Raw genomic sequence first — 27,310 nt, forward strand, 5'->3', positions numbered from 1 at the left:
AACCACTGAGTCAACTCTCTGGCCCCACTGTGGCCTCTTTCTTGATAGAGTGTCTATAGAACTTTGGAGATCAAAGCTTAGACTTGGTTCTGTCTGCCAGAGGGTGTGTATTGAAGGTTCTGCTCACCATCGCTCATCAGAGGGTGGGCTGGCACTTGCTGGGCGGAGCACGCGCAGCGCATAGCTAGCTGTATGGTTAAACACCTGACCTCCAGATACAGAACTCTTACTTCTTATGTTTCTGGGCATTCTGGCAGTGAAGCATCACACACCCACAGAGCTGTGGCTGGATTCTAAGTGGCTCACCCATGACAGAGGACCCAACATCTCCACTTCAGTTTGGAGAGACTATTTGCAAGTGCTTCCTATTGCTTTAGGTAGCCAAGCCATTCCAGAGCCCATTCAAAGGCTTACACCTGCTCCCTTTCATCCTTTTAATATTAAAAGCATGAGAAAAATAAGATAGGATTTCAGCCTGGCACACACAAAGCTGTGTTTTACAGGACGGTCCTCTCGGATGACTGTGCAGAGATATTATTCTCAGGGACCCACTTTCAACTACTAACCATCTATGAGGCTGCAGTTAAATTAGCATGATAGAGGACAAAAGAATGTTAAGTGGGCCTCAGAATTAAAAGCTGGGTTTGTCAGCCTGAAGGAGGATCAGCTAAAATGATAGCCTATCTGGAAATGTTGTTTGAAGAGCAGACATTAAAATGAAAGAGGTGAAGAAAGCAGGAAGGAGAGAACCAGTCATTTCTGCTTTAATCTAAGCTTCATCCCTCACAGAGAATCTCATTACACTGGACATTTTGAATATTGGGTCAGAAGTGATGATGTGTCTAAAGTCTGGGCGACGGGCTTTTAAACAGTGATTGATTAATCACTGCACAGACCCCATCCAATCTGATCTCCTGACTGGAGGCTTTTTTTTTTTTTTTTTTAAAGAAGAAACTCCCATTCACATATTAATTCAGTGTGGAAGAGCCAATATGAGGAAGTTAACTCGATGTAAACTTTTCAAAATGAAAGGGCAAGGCAGGCTGACAGGTTTATAAAGCTTTCCTGGGTCTGACCTCGAATAGAAATGTCTGCTTCCAGGCAAGTTCAGCCCACTCTCTGTTGGGTGTACACCTGAGCTGCAGGAGCTGGCTAAGGAAGATTCCTGTAGAATGCTTCCCCATGCCACCTATGTTCTTAAGGTCTTGTGTCACAGGTCACCTTAGAGCATCGAAGCGAGCCTGCCCCAGAAAGGCAGCAAGGTTGCTCTGGAGCCTGGATGGAGTGGTCAGCCTCCCTCCTAGACTGGCATACCCGTGGCCCATGCCACACACATGAGGAGAAGTGTTGCTACCTAATGATGCTACCCACTGAACAGGCGGGACACAGCATGCAGCCCCATTAGGAGACCATGTTTCAGCTCTACTAATCCGTGCATTTTAAATGTTTATCTTTATCCGTACCCTCAAAGTGCAGCCCAAATATTCAGCCCCTGGGTTTTGGGAGAGGGTTAAGTTGGTAAAGTACTTGCCTTCCGATCATGAAGATCTGGATTCGGATCCCCAGAACTCACATAAAAAGCCAGACATAGGTCTAGTGTCTATAACCCAGTGTTGGGGCTGTAAATAAGCTCATTTGTAGGACTTGCTCGCCAGCAAGCCCAGCCAATCACTGATTTCAATTTCGAACCCTGTCTCTAAAAATAAGATGGAAATCAATTGAGGAAGACATCCTCCTCTAGTCTCCTTGTCTACACACATGAATATCACACACACACACACACACACACACACACACACACACACACGCATGCTCACATGCACTCACATGCAAGTGTGAGCACACACACACATACACACTTTCTGGAAATGTCTCTTGTTGGCAGGTGACACACACTATTTATTTAGATGCACACACAAGGTTAGCTCTGTCCCTCCCTGTATTCCTACCTTATAGCAAAAAAAGGGATGGGACCAGTGATAGTTCACCTTTTAACTAATTGCGGTATGACCCATGCCAAATTTAATTCCCAACAAAGGGTGGACCACGCTGGTCGCAGCTACTACACCAAAGCCCCTTACTTCATTCTCTAGACGAAAGGGGGTAGGATTTGTATTCACTAAATGCTAATTGGCGGAAATACCTTCTGATTCTTCTGGAACACTGGCTGGCTTTTGGTTTTTTTAAATCGTCACCCTTCTCCCAAGGTGTTCTCATAAAAGCCAACCTCAGAAAAACACAAAACGGACCTCGGAGGCTGTAGACAGTACACACCTCTGCAGCTGTCAGGGGCCTGGCGGGGGTGAAGACATTCCACAGAACAGAAAGGCACCGACCTGATGGGAGCTGGTCTCTGGAAAAAGGTTTTACACAGTCCTTGTCAGGCCGCATAACAGGATGAGACCAAAGCCCAGGCCATGATGGGCCAACAGTGGGCAGGACCTTACCTTGACTAGCACGGTTTAGATGTACATCTATGTGCCCCTCTAGTAAGCCAGTTTTTAATCTCATTTCAGCACCCCTCTACACACACACGCACACACACACACACAAAGGTGGACTTGGGGGATGGCTTTGTCCCTCTTCCCAATGTGGCCATATTGGACAGATAAATATCCTCCTCCTGCTTTCCACAATTAATTAGATTCTTTTAATTGGCTTATTGAGGATAACGGCCTGCACCTGGCCTGGAGCACAGTCCCTGACCCCCGAGTTCAATAAGAATGTGACCGGCTGTTGAGAATGTCTAACTCCATGGGGAGTCCAGGGCAGGGATGGCTCTACCAGGCCTCAAGGCCTCATGGGAGGCTACAGGCCCATCCCAAGCTGTAGCTTCCACCTACACAGCACCATGTGACACACAGGCAGCCATGTTTAAACACACATCCTGGAGGGGTTTGTGGATTTATCAAGACTTCTGATCCTTAGAGGTTTTCCAAATAGAACTTCTACTGGGAAAGGCATAATTGGTTCCATTTAACATTTAGCTAAGTCTGATGTGTCAGGGGACGGTTCGCCTAAGAATTAAAATAAGACCAGCTCTTCCACCCTCTTCCCTTCCCACACCATATCTGGTTTTGATAAAAACTGAAGACTATAGAAGGAACAGGATGCAGAGCTTTTACCTAACATAACGTAAGTCTTTAGCAGCAGCCTCATTATAGCTCAAGTGTAAGTGTTTTACTTGATGAGAATGAAAAGATAATAATTTTACAAGGGAATAAGATGGGAGCATGCTAATTATAATATTTACGAGTGGCTTCTTATATACTTTTTGGTTGGGATAGAGCTGAAGTTACTGCAAAATTTTTACATATTCCAATTATCTACCGCTGCAGTATTGCATTCACAAGGGACTTGGAGAACACACTGTACTAGTTCTAGTCTTTATCTCAAGTCAGAATATTTACCTCATGTCTCTCAGTAGCAGGGAATCACGCATGGGATGCTGTGATTCTGCATCTAATCAATGTGCATTATAAAGGCCTGACCAACCCTCAGTTTGCCTAGTGTATAATCCGGGGAGGATGACTCAGTATCCTCAGAATTAAGGAGGCTCTAGAGGGCTGGCTCAGTCAGTAAAGAGCCCGAAGGGCAAGTGTAAGGATCTGAATTCTATCCCTCAGAACCCACATACAGACTGGGCCCAGATGCAGGATCCCTAGTGCACAGTGCTGGGTGCTGGGGGTCACCAGCCATCACCCCAGCCCAGCTGAATCAGTAAGCTCTGGGTTTAGTGAGCGAGCCCACCTTAAAAACGAGGAGGAAGGGGGCTAGAGGGATGGCTCAGGTGGAGAGCACTTTCTGCACAATCAGGAGGCTCTGAGTTCCAAATTCTAGGACCCCTGTAAAAGCTGGGTGCTGGCCAGGCTTGGTGACACACACACACCCTTAATCCCAGCAGAGGCAGGCAGAACTCTACGAGGTCATATGTCGTCACTCTGATTTCTGAGTGAGTTCTAGGACAGACAAGGCTACATAGAGACCCTGTCTCCACACAGTAACAGTAACAAAACCTGGGCGCTGTAAAGTGTGTCTGCAGCGCCCTCACTGCAGAAGGTGGAGACAGGTGGATTGCTGGAACTTGCTGGCGGCCAGCCTGGCTTCAGGTTCAGTAGCCTATAGTGGAGTGTGACATAACAGAACACTGACATCCTGTCTGTCCAGGACAGCCATGAGTGTGGAAGCATGTACACACACCCAACGTATGTGCACATACCATCATACACCGCACACACACGCACACAGTCATGCGCACACCTTCACACAAAATGCTCCTAAAAGCTGGAGAGCAACTGAAGAAGACGCCTGTCCTTCACCGTGTACACAGAGGTGCCATACAATAATGTACACACACACACACACACATTTAAGAATTAAAAGAGCGATGGTGGAATCACAACAGAGCCACACAGATGCATCAGCTGTCAGGATTCGGGTATGCGAGGACGCACTCCCTTAGGCACCTCCACCGGCACCCAGGGCTTACGACAGACACTTGCCCCGTGCATTCTGTCCCTCCTAGCAGAACACGGAAAACCGCTTCTTCACCCCACACATTGCACGAGAGTGGACGGAAAACCGCTTCTCCCAAGCCTCCAGCACCATTCAGGAAGACGAAACCCACAGACACAGTTTCCCCGCAAGCCGGGATCACACTCTGAACTTCACCTTCCGACACCATCCTCCACTGTGTTTTCTCAGGAGGGCTTCGCCATCACGGAGGCGCTGCCAGCGTGGCGGACACACCTCTGACCTGCCCGCAGCAACCGGTACAGCTCACGGTTCAAATTTTCCAAGTCCAAATATTTCAAGTTTTCCTTCAACCTAAAATTTCCTTAAATAATTGAGTCTACGACTATAACTCGTGTGTATTTAGTTGCGTCAAGTGGAAAATGAGCAACGCATTATGCTTAGACACTGCCTTTAAAAGAAAAAATGTCGAGGCAATGTGCCTATAAATTGTCTGGGGTTCACTTGGTAATCTAGGCATGTCTTGGATTTATAATCCTCCTGCCTCAGCCTCCTGTAGATGGGAGATGACAAGCCTTGACCAGTAGACCTACCTTTTAAAATACTGCTCATTTTTAAAAATTCATGCCATGGTGTGGTGTGGTGGTGGCGTGTGTGTGTGTGTGTGTGTGTAACTTCTGAACATCAGTGCTCCTTCTACCACATGAGCCTGGGCACTGACTTAAGAACTTAGGTCATCAGGCTTAGCTTCAAGCTCTTTTTCCCTCTGAGCCATCTCGCTGGCCCCAATATTGCTAATTTAAATGCAACTGTATATGTACATTTTCTTTCTCTCAACGATGTTGTTCTGAGGTTCACAGAACATAACCTGCTTTTTACTGGCAAACAAGAGCCATAGGAACAGTCTGAAGAAGTCATTCAAACAGTAATACTAGCAGTGGACAAAAAGAACAAACTTTTTTTTAAGTCGGCAAGACAAGTACGATCTTGGGTTAAAAATATAAAATTCATATTGTCTGCAAGTCATTCAAAGGAGACAATGGCTCTGAACCCCTTCGAACTATCGACAACAGATCAATGTTAAGCCATAAAGCGCACACAGAGAGAAGACACACTGCATGGAGTCCTACCACACCATGGGTAGTAACTACAGCAAGACTCTGTTTCTTTCAGGACCATGGGTCGGGTTTTCAAAACTCACGTGCTATGCTCAGATGGATGAAGGGGCTTGTCTTGTTCTCTCCATTCCTCTCGTTCACAGCCTGCACGTAGTAAGCCCCAGCATCGCTCGCTGTTGTAGCAAGGATCACCAGCTGATTCTCCAACGTGATGGCTCTGTTTCCGGGACAAGACACAGTGTCAAGGGCACTTACGGTAACATAACAAAGGGTAATAACGAGCCAAACACCGGCTAGGCAGGTGGCTCAATAGCTAACGTACTTGTTTTGAAATCACAGGGACCCGAGTTCAATCCCCAAAACCCATACGAAACAGCTGGCTGTGATGCATGCTTGTAATCCCAGCATGGAGAAGGAAGAGATTAACACTTGTCACTGGCCAGCCAGCTGTGGAAGTTCCAATGAGAATGGTCTTCATAGGCTCTTACGCTTGGAGGCTGGGTCTCCAGTTAGTGGAACTGTTTGAGAAGGATTAGGAGGTGTGGCCAGGGCCAGTTAGCTCTCTTTCTCTGCCTTTCAGTTCCTGTCTTAACATGTAAACTGTCAGCTGCTGTTCCAGCTCCATGCCTGCCTGCCAAGATGGTCATGGACTCAATGTCTAAAACTGCAAGCAAGCCCTTGGTTAAACTCCTCCTTTTCTACCTTGTCTTTGCCACAGTGTTCTGTCACAGTAAGAACAAAGTACTAAGACACCAGCCTGCCCTGCTCCTCGAGTGCCAGGCCAGTGAGAAAGCTTGTCTCAAAATACAAGATGGGACGGAGCTTGAGAAATGATAGCTGAAAGTTGACCTCTGGCCTTCATAGGAGTGTGCACATGTCTGCACATTGTACCTGCCAGAGCCCTCCACCTCCCAAAAAAAGAAAAAGAGTGAATAAATAGACAAAAGATACACCTAGGCCAGCTTGTGGCTGTGCCTCCTCTGGTAGGGAAGCACCCTGCCATCTCAGGAGCTGGGTATCTGAAGTAACTCTTGACTGTAAGGTAGATGCCACACACCTCCAGGGACTAATCCAGAGGTTCTGCAGGGGTCAGGACACTGCTGTTAGGAGTTCTGGGAGCGGCCGCTTGTTCTAGGCTAAGCTACCTGGTTGCGTACAGTCACAGTCCACAGCAGAGAGCTGGGCCACGGGTTGATCTGTGGGGGAGTGACTCTGTTGTGTCCTTTGCCCCCACAGAAACCTCACTGGAGCCTCGCCCAGAAGGAGAGATGCCACTGGCCAAAGGGCCCACGGCTTCCTTTTAAATTTTCCCGTTGTCACTCCCTATGGAGTGCGCATTCCTTGTGTGTGTGTGCATGTGCACACGGGCTCCTCGGCTGGCTAGTTGCACAGAGGAACAATCGGAGAAACACATGTGTCCAACTTTTGCCACTTTGACACATCTTATCATCTACAAAATTTACACTCCAAAACCGAGTAACTGAGTTACAAAAAAAAAATCTCAAACTGTGATATTTTAACTGAGTTTATGATTTGTGTTGGGCCGCACTAATAACTCCGCTGTCCTGAAGACAGCATGTGCTTGAATGGATGACCAAATCCTCCCCAGATAGCCCAGTTTTAGCAGGAAAGTCACAGAGGCACCTCTGGTCCACACACCCTTTCTCTGAGCCTCCCCTGCCCGCTGAAGTCACATGGCGACTTGCTGTCAGAGGTCAGGCAAGGCCTGCTCCACACAGATGTGTACTTCCGGATCACATCTGTCTGGGTGTCTTTCTTTTCTGCTGTGATAAATGTTTTGACGGAAGCAGCTTACAGGAGAAAGGGCTTATCCTGGCTCACAGGTCAAAGGTGAGGGCCATCACGGCAGGGAGGTCAAGGCTACAGGCTTCTGAAGCAGCTGCTCTCGTCGCAGTCCAGAAGCAGAGAGGGGGTAAATGAATGCGCACTGCTGTCAGCGCCCCCTCTCCACCACAGTCCAGGTTCCCAGCCAGGAAACCCTGCCATCTCCATTAATGCGCTCAAGGTAACCCACATGCCTGCCGGGAAGCCCTGATCCTAGGTGACTCTAAATTCTGTCACGTTGACAGTGAGCACCAACCATCAGAATGTCATGCAAGGACTTCTCTAGAAAGGAGCCAGGGAGGCCACAGCACCCACAGTCCCAGACCACTTCTTGCTGGAAACCCCTGGACCCTTCCCTCTTGTTAGCCTGTAGCCCTCTGGCTAGTCTGAAGGGTCAGTGGGGAGGTGGGATTTGTTTTTTTTTTTTTTAAATCTTTCTTAATGCAAATGCAGAGCTGGGGAGATGGCCCGTTGCATAAAGTGACTCTTGTACAATCATGAGGACTTGACTTAGGTCCTCAGAGCCCCTGGCATAGTATGTTAGTGCTTGCCTGTACTCCCAGTGCTGGGAAAGTCACAAGCAGGTGCCTGGGGCTCACTGCCCAGCCAGCCTACCTAAATCAGCAAGTCCAGGTCCCAGTGAGAGAGCCTGTCTGAAAAAACGACTCCAGGCTTGACCTCTGGTTTCCATGCGCACACACACACACTGTAAACACGAATAGCATGCTCTCTAGCCAACAAGTCATGCCCGGGGGGTGCCTCCCAGCATGAGCCCACCCTGTCTTCTCTCCGAACCCCACAGGCGGGTCTTCCTGGGAAGGGTTCTCTGACCTACAAAGCCCTTCCAGGACCAGGAAAAGCAGTCTCTCTCGAGGAATCAAGGGTAATGATCATCCTTCTCTCCTGTTACCTCTTGGAGGGCTTTTTTTCCAAAAACCTCCTGGTTTTTCTGCACTGTATGGAATTATCTTAAGGACTGATTGCTCACCGGGCTCCCACAGGGTGTATTACATTTTAGGTCTCTATGGCTAACTTATTTCATGTCTCATTTAAGAAAATTTCCCTATTAGGAAGTTTTCAATTTTTCGTCCCATAAAAATACTTCAAAAAGAGTTTTACTATAATTATTTATGACTGCTTTATAGGTTCTTTTATAGAAGCATAGAAATTGTTCCATTTTATTTTAGTATATGTTACACTGGCACCTAAAATTAAATATGAATATTTACTACACATGAAGTTTTACATTTAATAGAATAGTTTAAAAATTGAATATATAACTTTTGCTTTCACATCTGATTTTTATCATACTAATCTTAAGTATGCCTATTATTTCTCAGAATTAGTCATTTTAAAATGCCCATTAATTCTCTAGATTATTTACCACACTGTTTCAAGGCTACTGAAAATTAAAAAGTACATAAAAAATAAAGACAGCAAGTTTTACATCTGTTATGTTTTTTATTTTAAAGGTGTTTTTTTTTAATTTTTGATTTCTGTGCAAGAGTAAAAATGTATGTATTGTTTAAAAAGACAGCCACAAAAATGTTTGATATTTGAAGGACATTTGACAAGAAGCAGCAAGTCCCCAGGAAGATATTCTTTCTCTCTCTGTGAAATATTTCTATGTGGAGGAGTTATAAAAGGAACTAATTTGTGATCACACATACACACACACACACACACACAATCTATCTCGATGCTATGTCCTGATGTCTGCGATAATTGGTGTGCATGTGAGAGAGAGAGAGATGCTGTGATTATGTGTGTGTTGCTCTATGCACATGTCGGGGGCATGTGCACGAGTGTAGAGGGCAAGGGCACGCACACCTGCCCTTGTGCACGTGGGGACCAGAGGTTGATAATGTCAGCAGCCTTCCTTGGGTGCCATCCATCCGCCTTATTTTTGGAGACAGGACCTCTCACTGAGCCTGGGCTCACCAGCTCACCTAGCTGGCTAGCGAGGACCTGCCTGTCTGTGCCCCCCGGTGCTGCAGCTACCACACTGGCTGTGAGACTGGAATGAGAGGGCACCTGCATTTGCCAGCGCCCTGGTCCCCGTACTCATAGTGGCATTTTTTATGGCTATTGGGAGACAGGGGTAGCGTGAAGCCAATGACTCTGGGTGGCCGGACAGAAGGAATAGAAGGCTCTGAGGTTGGTGTGGATGTAGACGTTATGTGTGCTGGCACATGTGTAACTGTGGATATGCACGGATGTATGTATATGTGCGTGCACGTGGAAGCCACATGACGCTTAGAATGTTGTTCCATTGGCACCATTCACAGTATTTTATTGAGATGGGGTCTTTTATCAGTCTGTGACTAACTGATTGGCTTAAGATGCATGGCCAGTGAGTCCCAGGGATATTCCTGCTTCTACCTCACCAGTGCTGGGATTACAAGCACACATGACACTGGGCTTTTTTTTTTTTTTTTTTCTTTTAAATGTGGGCTTCAGGCACTGAACTCAGTATATCTTCATGATAAACGCTCTACAGACTAAGCCCTCTCCCCAACCCACTGAAGCACTCATCCTACACCCCACTCCGTCTGTCCTAGTTAGCTTACACTGTCGACCTGACACAGCCGAGGGCCAACTGAAGGAGGAGTCCTGATTGATGGACTTCCCAGATCCGTTCTCTGTTAACTGATGCAGAATGGCCCAGCCCACTGTGAGTGGCACCAGTCCCTGGGCAGGAGGCGCTGGATTGTGTAAGCATGAGCCTTGAGCCAGCCAGGAAGTGGTGCTCTTCGTGTTTCCACTTTCAGCTCCCCTTGCCTTTCCTGCCTTGACTTCCCTCAGTGACAGACTGTAACCTGTAAGTTGAAACGAACCCATTCCTCCCCCAAGCTGCTTTTGGTCATGATTATCTGTCACAGCGACAGAGTGCAAATCAGACACCAGCGCAGCGCTGTCTGTTTCACAAGGTTAACACGTGGCCCTTGAAATCAAATTTGCTTGAGTCTGGGTTCCTGTGACTAGAAGGTGGACAGCGTGGAGATAGAGACTCAGAGCCTTCCGTGTTCACATCCACTCAGGATTTTAAGACAGCATGCCTTCAGCACATAGGGAAAAATCCTAGGAACATCGTCTTGTGTGTGTGGACATAAAGTGGAAATGTAGTTGGTCTGTGAGTGGTAAGACTGCATTTTCTTTTGAATCGTGTACTTTTAAGTATTTTCCAATCTCCCTACTGCAAACATGCATATCACTTTTGTTATCAGAAGAAGGGTGTTGAAAAGAAGTGCACAGGGCATGCTTGGTGATTACAGGAGCAGAGTTTAATACTTCGACCGTAATAGGAATGGCTTGGCTTTATTATAACATAATTCCAAAGAACTCATTTAAAACTTGCATTGACTTTGCAGGAAAATTATAGTGTTCAGCCAGAGAGATTTTCCCTTAACTTTACTGCAATAAATGTATGTATTTTTTTAAAAATAAAATTATGTCTTTAGTCTTCCACCACCTTTATTCCACACTTCAAAAATGGAACTTTAGACTTCTAACTTCTAATTCAGTGAGTCGGTAATAAAAGTAGTAAGGGAAAAAAAAAACTCAGTGCACTGAGAAAACAGCAATGCTGGGTTCAGAAAGAGCAAGCCGGCAGGTCACTCCGGTGGGAACTCCATCTGCAGGAAGTGCTTTCAAAGCCAGGGACTGAGATGTTGTCCTGGAGAGGCGGGGCTCATTGACCGAGACAGTGTCTTAGGTCTGTAAAGGATGCCAGTTTCCAACAGGCACTTCCTAAGTGCCTCTGGTCATTCTTCACTGACTCTAGCCTGCTGGGGAGGGGTCAGACAGAATAACTTTGGTTCAGAAGAGATGAAGCGCGAGGCACGGAGCAGCTACCTGGGGTCTCTAACCAGAAACATTGATCAAAACATCATTTGGACCTTGAGCTTGTTTGGAGGTTCTAGCAGGGGAGTGCAGCTACTCGTATACCCTTGACCGAAGACCGGTCCTCCTCTATTCGGGGAAGGTCATCCTCTTCGACCGAGCGCACAGCTTCGGGAGGGACGCACATGGAGTGGTGAGGGAGGAAGGGGACACCCGCCTAGCCAGCCAGATCAGCCAAATCAACCCTGGCGATCAATGGGATGACAGATGTCGCAGCCAGATCACCCTCACATCCAACAGAACAAGATAATTTGAACACAGGGAACTTCCCAGAGACTCATACTCCAACCAAGGACTATTCGTAGAGATAACCTAGAACCCCTGCATAGATGTAGCCCATGGCAGTTCAGTGTCCAAGTAGGTTACATAGTAATGGGAAGAGGGACTGCCCCTGACATAATCTGATTGGCCTGCTCGTTGATCACCTCCCCCTGAGGGGGGAGCAACCTTACCAGGCTGAATGACAGAAGAGGAAGAGGACAATGCAGCCACTTTTGATGAGAACTGATAGACTAAGATCAGAAAGGAGAGGAGAACCTCCCCTATCAGTGGACTTGGGGAGTGGCATGCATGCAGAAAGGGGAGGGAGGGTGGGATCAGGAGGGGAGGAGGGAGGGGCTTATGGGGAGATACAAAATGAATAAAGTGTAATTAATAAAAAAAATTTTAAAAAATCATCATTTGTTCAAGGGGTTGAGGATGCAGCTCAGACGCAGAGCGCCTTCCTCACATGTATGTCCCGGGGGTCCATCTCCAGCACCATATAAGCCATGGTTGGTAACCCACCCCTGTAATCCTGGAACTCCAGAGACAGGCAGGAGTTAACCCTTGAACTCAGACGGTCAAGGTCGGCCTTGACCACATAGTGATTTCAGGTGAGCCTGGCTACCCGAGACCCTGTCTCAACAAAACAAACACCACAATGACAGCAAAATCCTTGGACTAAAAAGACACTAGAAGCGGATAATCAGCTAGCCAGGAAAGTCTCCACATGTGGGACCTCCCGGTTGAGCTTCTTTGCTGCACATATCAAGGGAAGTCATGACCCCTGTGTCACAACACACCGGCTGCTCTCAGGGATATAAGGCTGATGAAGAAATTCTCAAGGCTCTGGACTTATGATGAGAATATCCCGCTGGGTACCATGTAGGTGCCTGAAGACCAGGAAGGAAAAGGAAGGCCATTAAATTATCCCAATTCACCATGTAGTGAGCAACCGCTTGGGTTCTCGGGCCTGGATCTGAGTGGGAGGGAAGTTAAGCCGAACGAAGAGCACAGGGTTTTCATTGCACTGGGCCTCAGCTGCTGACAGAATACACTCTTAATGTTCTTCCTTGGGGAAGCTGGTGGGCCCATGTCAGGAGATCTTGGGATATGTCAAAGTGGTTTTCAGAATGTGCAAGAGAGCCTATCCTTTGTCTTCTGGGGAAAGGAAAATCATCTTAGAGTACTAATAAATGTTGTTATTGATTGGTTGACTGTGTGTGCATGCGTGTGTGTGTGTGTGTGTGTGTGTGTGTGTGTGTGTGTGTTGTATATATGCATGCAGAATCCAGAGTCCACCCAATGGTGTTATTCCTCAAGGGTTGTACACCATGGTTTTTTGAGTCAGGGTCTCTGATTTTCCCAGAGCTTGTCAATTGCCTACACTAACTGAACATGAAACCTCAGAGATCTCATCAGGGGTAGTAATACCATTGAGCATCACCACACCCAGCTTTTTTGTGTGTGTTCTGAGGACTGAACTCAGCATGACCAAATGAGCTGTCTCTCTAGCTCACCGGTAAGTATTCTGGTCCCAGACACTTTCAATAGAAGCTAGGACCCTAGCTAGAGCAAGCAGTGCTGTGTACTTTATGATGAAAATGTGGCAGTATCCAGTACAAGAAAAACTTTGGCCATGGCCAAAGCACATAACATATAAACATTGAAGCAGCATTTGATTAGTTTCAATTGACACTCAAAGAAATAGTGCAGGAAAAGGTGTGGGGGGGAGTTGTTCTTCATCCCTTAAAAAATAAAAATGTTTGAAATAGGCTCCATTTTAACTAAATGACCATTTAATGGGCTGGTTCCAAGGCTCAGTGTTCCGAGTGTGATTTGGATCCTGAGTTCCACTGTGTAATAGCAAGTTCAAAGCAGCCAGCTTTGGACTGATGCACTTGCCTTGGCTGTGTAATTACAAGAACCAAAATTGCTTCCAACTAGTTTTGGGGCTCCTGAGGCAATGGATCTGGATAAACACCGTGGCACTAGAGTGATACATGTGCTTAGTCCAGAGGTAAATATTTATTGCCAATCACTGACTCTGAGTGAAGGAAGGACATAATAAAGATATGTTTAGTTTTATTATGATTTGCTTATTATTATGTGTTTGAGTGTTTGTGTGCATGTATGTGTATGCATTGTGTGTATACGTGGTACCCACGGAAGCCAAAAGAAGGCAAAGGATCCCTAGAACTGGAGCTAGAGATAGTTGTGAGCTGCCAGGTGGGTGCTGCATCCTCTGCAAAATCAGTAAGTGCTTTTAACCACTGAGTCATCTTGCCAGGCTCAGGAAGCACATTATACATAAAAAGGAAATGTAGAGACTGGACTGTGTCTCAGTGGTAGAGCATCTGCCTAGAATCTCCCAGTGAGGGGCTGGGGTGTGGCTCAGTGGTAGGGTACTTGTCTAGAATGCATGAAATGGTTTGGGGGTAGAGCACTGGCCTAGAATCCCCCAGTGAGAGCACTGGCCTAGAATTCCCCAGTGAGAGGCTGGAGGTATGACCCAAGGGGAAAGCATTTGCTTAACATGCACAAAGCCTGAGCTTCCAGCCCCAGTGTTGCATACAGCAATGCTAACAATGAGAAGAAAGGCACCAGTGGGTCTAAAAGCTGTGGTTCTTTCTGAAGGACATACTATTCCCAGTAAGGCAGGATACTAGTATAAGGAACACCACTTGATTTGTTATGGCATAGGAACAATAGTGGTCATAACAGGAAGCTCAACCACAATTCCCAGTAAGTGGCCTGCACCTTGCAAAATGTTGCCATGTATCCATGCAGGGGTACTTTTCTATGGCAGACATAGCTCATTTCATAATAGCAGGAATACGGAAAGGATGCAATTACATTTATATGAATTCGCTGTTCTCCAATTCTATTTTGACTGCAAGCTCTCTAGTTCCAGATGCCAGTGGAGGTAAATTGTGGGGTGGACTTACTGAAGTGGTTACTCCCTAAAATCCTTCATATTTGAAGTAATTCAGATACACATTTTGTCTTATCCACAATGGTCCCCACTTTTCAAGGCCTGAGTCTAAAAAATTGTATCCACCAAGAATATAATGTGAAAGAAATAATCCAGGCATTCATTCATATTCACCAACTTGCTATGACTGCTCTCAAAACTAGCAAATACCTTTTGGTGCCTAGAACCCAGGCAAGGAGAGGAATCACTAAGCTATCCAGTGACTATTTATGGATACAGAACAATACTTCCTAGGGAAGGCACACTGTAGGGACCTGGGGAGATGGCTCAGTTAGTAAAGTGTTTGCTTGGCAAACTTGAGGGCCTGAGTTTGATCCCCCAAATCCATGAACAAATGCTGGGTGCAGCAGAGTAGGTCTGTGATCCCAGCACTGGAAAGGCAGAGGCAGGAGGCTCCCTGGAGCCTTCTAGTCAGTAAGTCTGAATCAGCAAGATCCAGATCTAGGAAAAAATGCTTTCTCAGAAAATAAGGTGGAAAGCAATTAAGAAAGATAAACAGCATCAACCTCTGGCCTCTATAAGCACGTGCGTGCGCGCGCGCGCACACACACACACACACACACACACACACACCACACACACACAGAAGGCACATTGGGAGCTACAGTCCCTGATTCAAAGAGATGTCCCAGTGGGTGATGAGGTCTAATGGTGCAGAGGGATCAATGGGCGAAGCTAGTCTGTGTATTTTGTGGAAGGTTAGGGAATTGGCAAGCCTTGCCTGCAAACACCCCACCACAAACCATGCTGCTCTGTCCACAGCTGCCTACTCAGCAGCAGCAAATGTAGAAGTGTCACCGTGGAAAGGTGCACATCTCTCTAACCTGCTACAATGACCTGGGTGGAAGTGCCCTCCTCGAGACTGTAGGCACCACGCCCAGCCCAGGCTTGGCCTGGAAGCAGACGAAGGAAAGGGCAGCTTAGCAGCCCAGACCCTCTCTGGCTTCTGCTACACATGTGTGCTTTCCCAACAAAGCACACAGCAACCCGGGACACCCCCCCACCCCCAGCTACATATAAACTCCCAGCAACCCTTCGTATACCTTCTTTTGTGGCCAAGCACATCCTAGAACATATTCTAGAACTAGACGCAGTGGGCCCGTCCAGCCGGGTCTGGTTTTGTGTATATGTGTAGTAAGATAGACTGTGTTCTCTGAGTGAACTTGTAGAAGAAAACGCTGTATTTGCCATTTCACGTCTGTGCACATGCTTGCATGCAGTGATTAAAATCAGATGCATCATGGGTGCTGTGCACTGGCCACAGTGTGCACTATAGTGCCATACACTGTCCATAAATAGATGCATCATGGACCATGAACAAAGGCTTATGTAACGTAAGACTGTCGATCCAAACAGAAAACCGCCTTCACCCCACCCCTGGAAACCAACTTCTCCTCTTCCTGGACCCACACAAGGAAGTCCTAGGCAGTCACCAGCGCTTTTGAGCTCATGCTTGCTCAGAGATTTCTGCTCCCGTGTACACCTCCCAGCATGGCTTCTTGAGTACCTGGAGACTGGAAATAGAGTGGAGTGGGCCTGGCAGTTAGACTCCTGCATGCCTCTACAGAAGACATTGCATTCTCTTGCCAGAACACGCTTCAGTTGACAGAAGTGATCATGGTAGCACTAGCACAGAGACACTCTAGGCGATCAAGTGGTGCCTCCTGGGTAGCAGTGGGAGAGGAGGAGATCTGTCCAAGATTTCATTCCTTCAAGCTCATCACTTGTTTTCCCATTTGTAAAACAGACGTGACACTGCTGCTATTTAGAGGTTTCTATGAAGTTCAAAGTCAGGTAAAGAAGTGAAGGAGGCTGCCCCAAGCTATTCTTGTGGTATTTGTTTGGCTTTGGTTGTGGCTGTTCAGGAATGACAAATATGAACAGCAAATGAGAAAATGATAGATTTCCTTAGCTATCCAACTGGATCCCTCCGTATTAAAGCAAGAAGTAGTGACAAGTAACCATGCGGCATTTTCTTGATTAATAACTGATGTGGGAGGACCGAATCCCCTGTGGGTGCTGCCATCTGTGGACTGGTTGTGGTCCTGGGTTGTGTAAGAAAGCAGGCCAAAGAAGTCATGGAGGGCAAGTCAATAAGCAGTGCTTGTCTGTGGTCTCTTCTTCAATTCCTGCCTTCAAGTTCCTGTTTGAGTTCCTACCCTGACTACCCTTCATAATGGACTGTTATTGGAATGTGCTATAGTGATATGCCAGATAAACACTTTTCTCTCCAAGTTGTTTATTTGACATGTTTTTTTTTTTTTTTGTCGTAGTTTAAATATTATAATTGGCCCTCATCAGTGTATAGGGAGTGGTGCTATTAGGAGGTGTGTCCTTGTTAAAGTAGGTGTGGCTTTGTTGGAGGAAGTGTGTCACTGTGGGGGGTGAACTTTGAGGTCTGCTAAGATCAAGCCATGCCCAGTGTGGCACCCAGTCTCCTTCTGCTGCCTTCCTATCAAGATGTAGAACTCTCAGCTCCTTCTCCAGCACCAGGTCCGCCTGCCTGCCTCCATACTTTCTGCCATAATAATGGACTGAACCTCTGAACTATATAAGCCAATCCCCAATTGAATATTTTCCCTGATAAGAGTTGCTGTGGTCATCTGTCTCTTCACAGCAATAAAACTGTAACTAAGACGGTTTTGTGGCAACAGAAAGCAAACTAAGGCAATAGAAGAAGAATAGATTAACAGGAAGTTATAGAACATGGAAGGTGAGGCTTGGTTGGAGGAAGTAGGACCCTAGAGGCATGTCCTTGAGACCATATCTCATCTTGGCTCTTTGTTCCTACTGCATAGCTTCTGGGTAGAATAGCCTCCACCATGTTCTCCAGGCACGATGCTTTGCCCAAGCCAAGCACAGACTGACCCCTCTGAAACCAAGCACCAAAATAAACCCCTCTACCTTGTTTTGCCATGTGCTTGGTCCATACAGAAGATCCCCAAAGAGAAAGGCTCCAGATGGGAGCCACTCTCACCAAAGTAGAAAGGCTGGGATTGGGGTGGGCAGAGGGCTGGGAATTCACACCTCACCAGTTCCTCTCCATGTCTTCCTCTCTTCAGAACAAAGCACCCACTTCCCAATGCAGAGAGAGGAGCACAGAGAAAGCACTTGACCTGTGTTCCATAGAGCTCTGCCTGTGCAGGATTAAGTCTGCATGGCGGGATCAAGCGTCAGGAGCTGCCTCTCTCAGGGAGCCTGCTCATCTCTAAAAGCAAATAGCCACAGAGGAATACTCGAAAATCACGCGCACAGCAAATTGCTTTTTTGAATGATCTCCACCTCTCACATCTGTTTCAGCATCAGCTCCTCTTTGAAGGAGCATAATTATTGCCAAGAGTTTTGCTCTTTTGTTAAAGTCCCTTTGATGACTCTGTGACAAAGCTGTGCCCACAGAGATGGGAGCATCCATGACAGCAGAGGCTGACGTGTGTCCTAAGTGTGACAGCTGATCTTGGTGATGGCAGGTCCTGTTTGAGGAGGAGGGTCCCTCAAGCTTCAGGAAGACAGGCACAGACCCCACAAAACTCCACCAACAGCCCAGGCTGAAGTATACTGGGAGTGAGCTGGGGATATGGCTTAGAGGCAGACGGCTTGCCTAAACAGGCATGAGACCTATGTCCAACTCCGAGCACCTCAAGTGAATACACAAAGAAATCTAGAAGAAAATCCAGTTTTCTTTCTGGGAGCTACCATGATGGACGTGGAATGTGAGTCGCTCTTGGGCCCCCTTCTGTCACCCCTGCTGGTGTCATTGCTCTTTGTGGCTCTGGATGTAGCATCCAGAAGTACAGGTCAGTGTTGAAACACCCAACAGGTAGAAAATGCTGTGAGCAAGGCTATGAGTTCTTGACTTTCCTGTGCCCTGGGCTAAGGAGTAAAGTGCTTGCCTTGCAAAAATGAGGAGTGCATTCAATGCCCCAGAACCATTTTTAAAAGCAGGTCTGGCAGTAAACATTTATAATTCCAGAGCTGGGGAGACAGAGACTAGCAGATCCACGTGGGCTTTCTGGCCTAACAGCCTACTTTGTTTGATGAGCTCCAGGCCAGTGACAGACCTCGCCTCAAAAGCCAAGATGGATAGCTCATGAGAAATGACATTACAAGCTGTCTTCTGGCCTCAATATGCATGTAAGTAACCACACACACACCTGCACACGGAACAAACCACACAGAGATACACATACACACACATACACACACACACACACACACATATATATATATGTATATACATACACTACAAAAGGAAACCTTGGGCTCCTAAATTGAAGTTTCAGGAAGGCTTGCCAGTCCTTTGTCAAGTGTGACACAGTTTTTTTTCTGGCAGGCCGGACTGGTACTAACAGGCCCTGTCATTTATATCTGTGCTAAGAATTATTCAAGAAAGTCTGACTGAGAACGTACCCGAACCATTAGCATAGTCGGGGAGCAGACCCTGGCATCCTTTACAGAGTCCTGAGAGGCCCCTGCTGACTACTCCTGCTGGGTCTGCTTGCTCCGCCTCATCCACCTACTATGGCCATTTCAGTGCCTCCCAGGAGTCCCTGCTTGTCCCCTTTGCACCCCCCTTTGGAACCCAGCCTCTGCTCCACCCTCCTCTGGGCAATAATGAGAACAGGCCTTTCTGAGCTTCCCAAGGACCCAGCAAGCTTCTGAACATTCTGCCACACACTCTGTTGCCCTCTCACCACCCCAGGCACTGAGATCTGTTCACAGAGGCTGCCAGTACCAGCTTGGGTCCACAGGCAGCCACATAGGACCTCACTCCTTAGCCTGTGACACTGCCACACAGAGCCAGGTCCTTGACTGCAGAGTGGGGATGACAGCATCCGCTGCCCAGTGCTGGATGAGAATCAGCGAGAGGCTGGTAACACCAATGAGGTGGTTTGGGAATTACGCATGACAACGCTAACGGAGTGGTTCCTACCGTATCTAAGCACAAAGTGGGACGCTGGCGACACCGTCTCCCCTTCTCAGACAGGGAGCGGAAGCTTCCAGGTGGATACACTTCCCCCCAGAGGAAGTAAAAACGGACTCTAACCCAACACCTGTCCCCACCTTCTCCAAAGGCATCCTCCATGAATTCAAATCACTCTTCCTAGGCAGGGACTGGCAGGCCACAGGCAGAGAAAGACGCTGTGGGAGCCTTGTCCAGCAAGATGGCATCTCAGTCCCTTTTCCCATTTCCTGGCTGCACATTTGCCTCCCAAGGGCAAAGCTGGCATCTGACACGGGGTGACAATGCTGGCTATGATAGGAAATGGGCAGGGCTGGGCCCACTGACTTGAGGAAGCCAGCAGGATGAGTGTTTCACCAGTCACTAGGGCTCCATGTGGAATCTCATGCTATCCTGGTTATGGAAAGTTGGGGTGAGGGATTCTTTTCCTCACCCAGTGAGCCCCAAAGCTAAGCCTCCGGGCTGCTGCTGTAGAAGATAAGTTACCTAGGAGGGAGCCATTGGCATCCGTCAGGCTAACAGGAGGCAGGACGCAGAGCCTTAGATTCAGTCACTAAAGATGAATGGAAACAGTTTCTTTTGGAGATAGGAAGTGGATAGTTTTTCTCAAGGGTTGCCGACTTTAACGTTTCCAGGAAATGGTTTATGAAACCCCTGTGTTCTGAACATTTAGGATGTGTCTAAAATGAGACGATAAGCGGGCCACTTCCTATTTATGTGGTGCCTGGTGATATGGCCCAAATACAGATACAAATAATGTAGAGGGGCCTTTCTGAGAGTGTCTACCCAACATGTTCTTGACTGCCACAATGAGCCTGGGAGGAAGGCACACTTAGGTAACTTTACTCTTTGTTGTGTGTGTTCATGTGTTCATGTGTGTAGGTATGCATGTTTGTATGTGTGTGCCTGCATATGTGGAGGTTCCTCAGGAGCCATCAACTTTGTTTTCTGAGAACCTCTTTGGGTTTTGCAGACCTCTTGCTAGGAACTGGGGCTAGCTGGTTAGGTTGGGATGGCTCGCCAGTAAGCTCCCAGGTATCTACCTGTCTCTGCCTACCCAGAATTGAGACTGCAAGTGTGCCACCGTGCCTGGCCTTTCTCACTGGTTCTGGGAACTGAGCTCAGGCATGCTAACCAGGCAGCCATGTCACTGACTAAGCTATCTTTCCAGCCCTCATAAGGAAACAACTCATAAGGCCAATACATCCACATGCAAATAAAACCTAGAAAATAGATAAAAGGTAGATGCTGTTCCCAAACCATCTGTTCTTGCTATTGCTGATAACCATGAAGTTCATTTGGAATACAAATGCAGCACAAGAATGAGATCATACCTGTCTCTAGCGTCTTCCAGGAGAATAGCTGTATGACCTTTGTGTTCCTTGTGTTCTCTTTGTTCTTGGTGCCAGGCCACCCTGAACCACAATGGTTAAAGTCAACCAAGAACTAAAGTTTGAACAGAGCAGACGACTGCAAATTTTCATTCTTTCAGTGACCCTCACAGCGTCTTCCTACCTGCAGGCTGGCTCTCAAAGTGCTGGGGATGCTAAGTAGGCTGCTGGAGGGACGGGTCATCAGCGGATTGGCCCAGCACAGGGCCCTTCATGCTATGCCTTAACACTGACTTGCTGGGCAAGATGTGGTGCGATCGTGGCATGACTGCCATGGGGCTAACTAACGGCTGACCGCTTGAATTTGAGGTTTAACCTATTGAAAGAATTATGTATAACACAGTTAGATTCCAAAACGTATGGGGAGCACTTACTGGGGAATACATTGATACCGAAGAGAGAGTCGTGGGGCTTAGCAGTCTTCACTGTCCTCCAGGGAACCACAGATGAAAGGTCAGAGACCGTTCTTTCACCGTTCTCAGACTTTGGTTTCCCACACCCACAAAATCAGTCAGTTCTAGAGAATGTTTACACACGAAGTTTGGGCAGGAAATGTGGAAGATGAGGTCGTAACGCTCTGTACCACATGGCATGGGGCCACGTCTGGGTCATGTTAAACGCAGTGGAAGGCCATCCTGAAAGGGTTCTCACTCCCTAGGGGGACAGTGAGCATCACTGTGAGACCCTGCAAGTTGGGGAAGAATTACAACCACCTCTCTCTGAAGACAACAGGTCGGCATAGGCCACTGGTGAACAGCAATCACTTGATGTGACTGCAATCACTTGATACACCAGTATGCCTATCGAGGATTTCTGTGGGGAAAAGCACAAAGTCATTTTCTGTGTGTGTAGGCAGGTATGTACTTGTTCATGTGTGCTTAGATGTGCATGCATGTGTGTGTGTGCATATGCATGCAGGTCAAACATCGGCCTGAGGCACCATTTCTCAGGAGACATCTACTTTGACTTTTAAAGACAGCATCCCTCAGCAGGACTTGGCACTGGTGAATAAGACATTTTGGCTACTGAGCTTCAGGGATCCACCTGCCTATCTGCCTACCCAGTGCTGGGGTCACAAGGGTATGCCAACACGTCTGGCTTTTTATGTGGATTTTGGGGAAGCATTTTACTTTAAATATTGAGTAAAAGTTGCGTCTGTTTATAGTGTACAGTGCACAACATGATGTTCTGGTGTGCGTGCACACTGTGGCTTATCATCTGATTAATGTCTGTATTACCTCATACAGTGACCTTGCAGTGAAAACACTAAAAACTACTCTCTTAGCGATTTGCTAGTGTAGTTAATATAGTGCTATTAAGTACAGTCACCATAATGTACAATTGATTTTTTTTTAATTTTTATCTTCTTTTCTAATTGTGCGGATCAAGCTCAGGTCCTCCTCTTACAAGGCAAGTGCGCTACCCACTGCGCCACCTTCCCTGTCCCACAGTTGAATTGTGAAGGTGTTCCTTGTAACTGAACTTTTGTAACTTGTTAGATACTTTACTAGTGCCTATGATACAACAACTCAAAGGAAAAACAACTCAAAGGAGAAAAGCTTTATTTTGGCTCATGGTTTCAGACAGATTTCGGTCTATGAAGGGGAAGGCATAGGGGTGTCATGATGGCAAGAGTGTATGGCAGAAGCTTGTCCACATCCTGGTTGGCCAGGAAGCAGAGAAGGCAGGCCAGAACCAAAAGCTCTGGTCTATACACTTCAGAGACCTGCCCCTAGTAGCTCCAATTTGCCAGCCAGGCCCCAACTCCTAGAGCCCATAGCTTTCCAAGTGATATTGTACGTTAGGGATCAAGTGTTCAAACCATGAGTCGTTGGGGACAAACCATTTCAAGCCATAACATGTCCCCTGACCAGTATGGATACTCCCAGTTCTACATAATGATGCCAAGCATATGAAAACCAAGCTGAGAATCGCTACACTGCCTCTCCCAGGGCGACAGCAGCACGCGGCTAAACACTAAATACAAACGGTAAACACAAACAGGGCTCACAAGCTGAAAACACTGAAAAGAATGGTAGAAAGAAGACACGGAGGAAAACAGAGAGAAACACTGTGATGGCCAGCACTGACTGCCACCCCAATGTTCTCCAGGAGCACCCAGGAGAGAAGCCACTGGTTGTGTCTACAGGGATATTTTCCGGGAGGTTTAAATGAGGATGTAGGCCTTGAATGTGGGTTCTGGGGGCATGGACTGAACAAAAAGGATGAAGGATGCTGAGCACCCCCCCAGTCCCGCAACTGTGGGTACCATGTGATGAGCTGCCTTCTGCTCCTGCCACCATGCTTTCCCAGTTCTAACAGACTATACTCTCAGACTGAGAGACAAGCAAACGAATACCTTCCAGCTCCAAAACCAACAAACCAACCAAACAACAACAAGAAATGTCCTTAAGTTGATTCTTGTCAAGTACTTTGTCATAGCGACAAGGCGAGTAATGAATATGTATACCAAGTTCATGGATTAGAATACTCAATGAAGTAAAAATAAATTTCTTTTGTGAGCAAGCCTATGGGTATAAAATAATTTCTGTCACATTTTCTATAAGACTTTTTTGTAGATATAGGAAAGAATATTCTAAAATTAACATGGAAAGCAAAAATAAAACAACTAGAAAAAGAAAGAAGAAAGTAGAAGGAATTAGTCTACCAAATATCAAGACTTAATCACATAGCTACAGTCATCAAAATGCGGTGGTCTTAACAGATAGGAAGACACATAGGCAACAGAACTGAATAAATTGCCCTGAGATATATCCGGAAAAGGATGTTCAATGGCATTTAACAAGGTTCAAAAGCAAGTAGCTGAAAGGAGAATACTCAACAAACAACATTGTGGAAACTTTATATTAAATGGGCAGAATAAAACCAACCCCATTCTCACACCCAATTTCTTCACAACAAAGAGTGACTTACGAAGGGCAACAGATTTCATATGTAAAGCCCAGACCTATGGCAGTTATAGAATGAAATGTGAGAGAAATCTTTTGGAAGCTTAGCTAGGGCTTGATGGAACTCAAGAAGTAAGCTGGACATCATAAAAATTATTTCACTTTCTACAAAAGATTCTAAGAAGAAAAGACAATTACAAAGAAGAGGGGATATTTGTGGAACACAAATCCCAGAAAGCATATATTTCTAGAGTATAGAGAATCTGCACAAGTCAAAAGAGCCTCCAGGGCTGACCAGATGACAGCAGGCAAAAGGTACCTGGTCCTCTGACCTGGCATAGTGCAAAGAGAGGAACAACTTCCATGAATTCTTCTCTGATTCTTACATGCACACTGTGACCTGTGACCATCCAGACACATAAATAATAAATACATGTAATTATAAAAAATTCTAAGGCCTCCAAACCATCCATTTAGAAAGTGGGCAAAGGAAAAGAAGCAGCATCCATTCAGATAGGACACTTGTCTCAAGAGTGAACTCCCATCCCGAGAAAGTACAAGGATGCAGGAGATGAACAGTCCAAGAGTGAGCGTCCATCCTAAGAGAGTACAAGGATGCAGGGATGCATGATCCAAGAGTGAGCATCTCACCAGAGAGAGTACAGGATACAGGGGATGCTCGGTCCAAGCACTCAAGAGAGGGTGCGAAGAGGCAGTGCAATTTGTTGTTAGGCCAAGAGGAGACATTACAGCACATGCACTAAATCAGAAGACAAACCTCGTAATCAGAGACTGGTTTTCTTATGGATTGGTGGTGGGAGAGAGACTGGCATGGCCACTCTGGGAAATGGCCGGGCAGCAACTGAGGAAGCTAAGTGTGTGGTTAGCATCGATCCTGTGATGCTCATTTTCCCCACTACCCCAGAGAGACAGAAACGCATATGTCGACAAGTACCTGCACATAGTGCTCATGGCAGCTTTATTTGCAATAAAGAAAATTTGAAAAAAAAATCCACCTGTTCTTTAAAAAGTCAAGCTGGGGAATACAGTAACACACAAGAGAAAGCTATCTGAAGCACAGCTTGACTAGGGGAAGCATTAGGGAGAGGAGATAACGTCATTGTCAAATGGAGAGGCGCTCCGTGATCCTGCCTAGAGAGCGCCCTTAAAACAGTCGATTAAAATGTAGACAGATTGCATTCTAAGGGGCTGCACCAGGCTCTGCTGACGGGACAGCGCTGCAGCTAACTGTGACAGCGAGCACACAGATCCACACACAGGAAAATGACAGCACTATGTGCCCTGTGCACAGGCCAGCCTCCGCTGCCTCCGTCCTGGAGGATACAAACACCACAGGTCATGGGGCCTGTCTGAGTGGCCAGCTTTGGCCTCTCTCTATGGGTATATAATTGCTTCAGACTAAAATGCTAAGAAGAATTGAGGAGGAAGAAAGCATACTGCCAGAGGAGTGGAAAGAAGGACGACTCTGAGTGTGCTGCCAAAGCAAGGCAGATCCCGAAGGCAGCAGCCACTTGTCCTGCAGGCTTCTCTCAGCAGGCTGACTGATGTCTTTCAGCTGCTGGCCAAGCTGGGGCTAAAGACGGATAAGGAGGCAGGTGGTCTCCACGAAGACTGAGGTTGGAGGATCCCTGGGGAATTGGGACGACTCTAGGGTGTTATGGGATATCAGAAGAAAGGGCAGGGGGATCCAGAGACAAAGCAGGTATGAGCGGAGGTGTGCCAGCTGTCACCTGGGGTCCTCAGTGATAAGGACCCGCAAAGGAGCACCCCAAGTGTGTTCTCCTCTGCCCACGGCCCCTGCCCTACTTGGTGCTCATTCATGATCCAAGCACTCAGACCTTTAGGATTTGAGGAGGCGGGAGAACAAGCATTGACAGTCTCCACTGGAAAGAAAGACATTAGCGACATGGAGGCAGAAAAACTCAAAACGCGTGGCCGAGGCTGCTGGAGAACAAAGACCATGCAGTTCACTGGCGCCAAGGGTCATGACGCAGGAATTTATGCTTTTAATTATAATCTCTCAGGAGCACATAAAGAGAATAAATGATGTGCACCCCACCGTAAGGAAGAGTGGAGGCAATTCATGGTTGTCTTACAGGCTACAGGGCTGGGCATGGTAGCACAAGCCTGTGATACTGGCACAATAGGGCAGGAGAATCAGGATTTCCACGTCAACCTTGGCTATAGAGCAAATTCCAGGCCAGTCTGGGCTACATGAAACTTAGTCTCAAAAATAAATAAGGAGCTGGAAAGACGGCTCAGCAGTCAAGAGCACAGGCTGCTTTGGAGGACCCAGGTTCAGTTGTGAGCACTCAACCTGGGTCCATCACCATCTACAACTCCAGTTCCAGGAGACCCATCACTGTTTCCTGGCTTCTGATAGCACCAGGCACATGGGTGGTGCAGACCTATGTGCAAGCAAAATACCCACGTACATAATACAAAAATAAGTAAACCTATTCTTTTTAAAGGAGAGAGAAAATGGTGACAGTCTTGTCTCAGCAGTTGCATCTATGACTCTCTACTCAAACCGTTCTCTGGCCCTGGCTATTTTAACTTTACTTTGCAAATGCATTAAGAAGTAAGAACACTTTGCTAAAAGCTACACTTCATGATGCAGACATCTGAGGTTGGGGCTTTTCAGTTAGGAAGACTGGGACAAGGAAGACATCGTGATTAAAGGGTGGAAGTGAGGTCAAGCAGAAGCCGAGAGTCTGGATAAGAACAGCTCTGCTGGGCCAGGAACTGAGTGGGCTGTGGCACCTGGACGGCCACACATCTGGCTTCTGCAGGTCAGAGTTAGATTTCCTAAGGGAACAAAAGGCCCTTCCCTCCGTGCTCACGTGTGTGTGTGTGTGTGTGTGTATTGGGGATCCAAGGGTATGTCGCCATACCCCGCTTTTTCTTTGTTTAAATGTGGGTCCTGGGGGCTGAAATCAGGTCAGATCAGATCACCATGCTCACAGGACAAGTATTTTAGTGAGTGGGAGGTCTCTGCAACCTCCTTTGATACGAGGATAAAGTGAGAGTGCAGAGTGTCTCATGAAAAACCAAACGTGGTATATTTCGAGTCATTTGGTTACTTCACCTAAAGTAAAATGAAAGGCAAGGACTAAAGTAGGCAAGTGGAGGAATGCAGTTAGTAATTCTCATTGTTGGGCAGCAAGAATGAGGACACACACATGTCATTACTCAGACACTACCTTGGCTCAAAACTGGCAGACGAAGGGATTTCTTCTAAAATGAAGAAAACAGAGTTGCCATGTTCTGTCATCCCATGTGACACGGAAGACTGGAATCAGCATTCCAAAATGGAAAGTAGAATGCCTACCACGCTGAGGCCAGCAAGCAGAGACGTTCCTGCCTTTGCCCAAGTGCATGCCTCGTTCTGATTGTACACATTTGAGGGGTTATCACAACAGCAGGGGCCCATG

At 46.9% G+C, this 27,310-nt stretch overlaps 1 protein-coding gene across 1 annotated transcript in view; it reads right to left on the minus strand.

Moving 5' to 3' along the window:
- Positions 1–27,310, minus strand: part of LOC129670104 (protein sidekick-1-like) — a gene marked incomplete at its 5' end in the record, with an annotated part of 897,806 nt that overhangs the window by 367,484 nt on the left and 503,012 nt on the right. Inside the window, one exon of the mRNA XM_055598542.1 lies at positions 5,675–5,808. Within this exon, the coding sequence (XP_055454517.1) occupies positions 5,675–5,808 (134 nt within the window). The remainder of the gene's footprint in view (positions 1–5,674; positions 5,809–27,310) is intronic.

The sequence above is a fragment of the Psammomys obesus genome, unplaced genomic scaffold, assembly GCF_907164565.1.
Source record: "Psammomys obesus unplaced genomic scaffold, mPsaObe1.curated_primary_1811, whole genome shotgun sequence".
NCBI classification, from domain to species: Eukaryota; Metazoa; Chordata; class Mammalia; order Rodentia; family Muridae; genus Psammomys; species Psammomys obesus.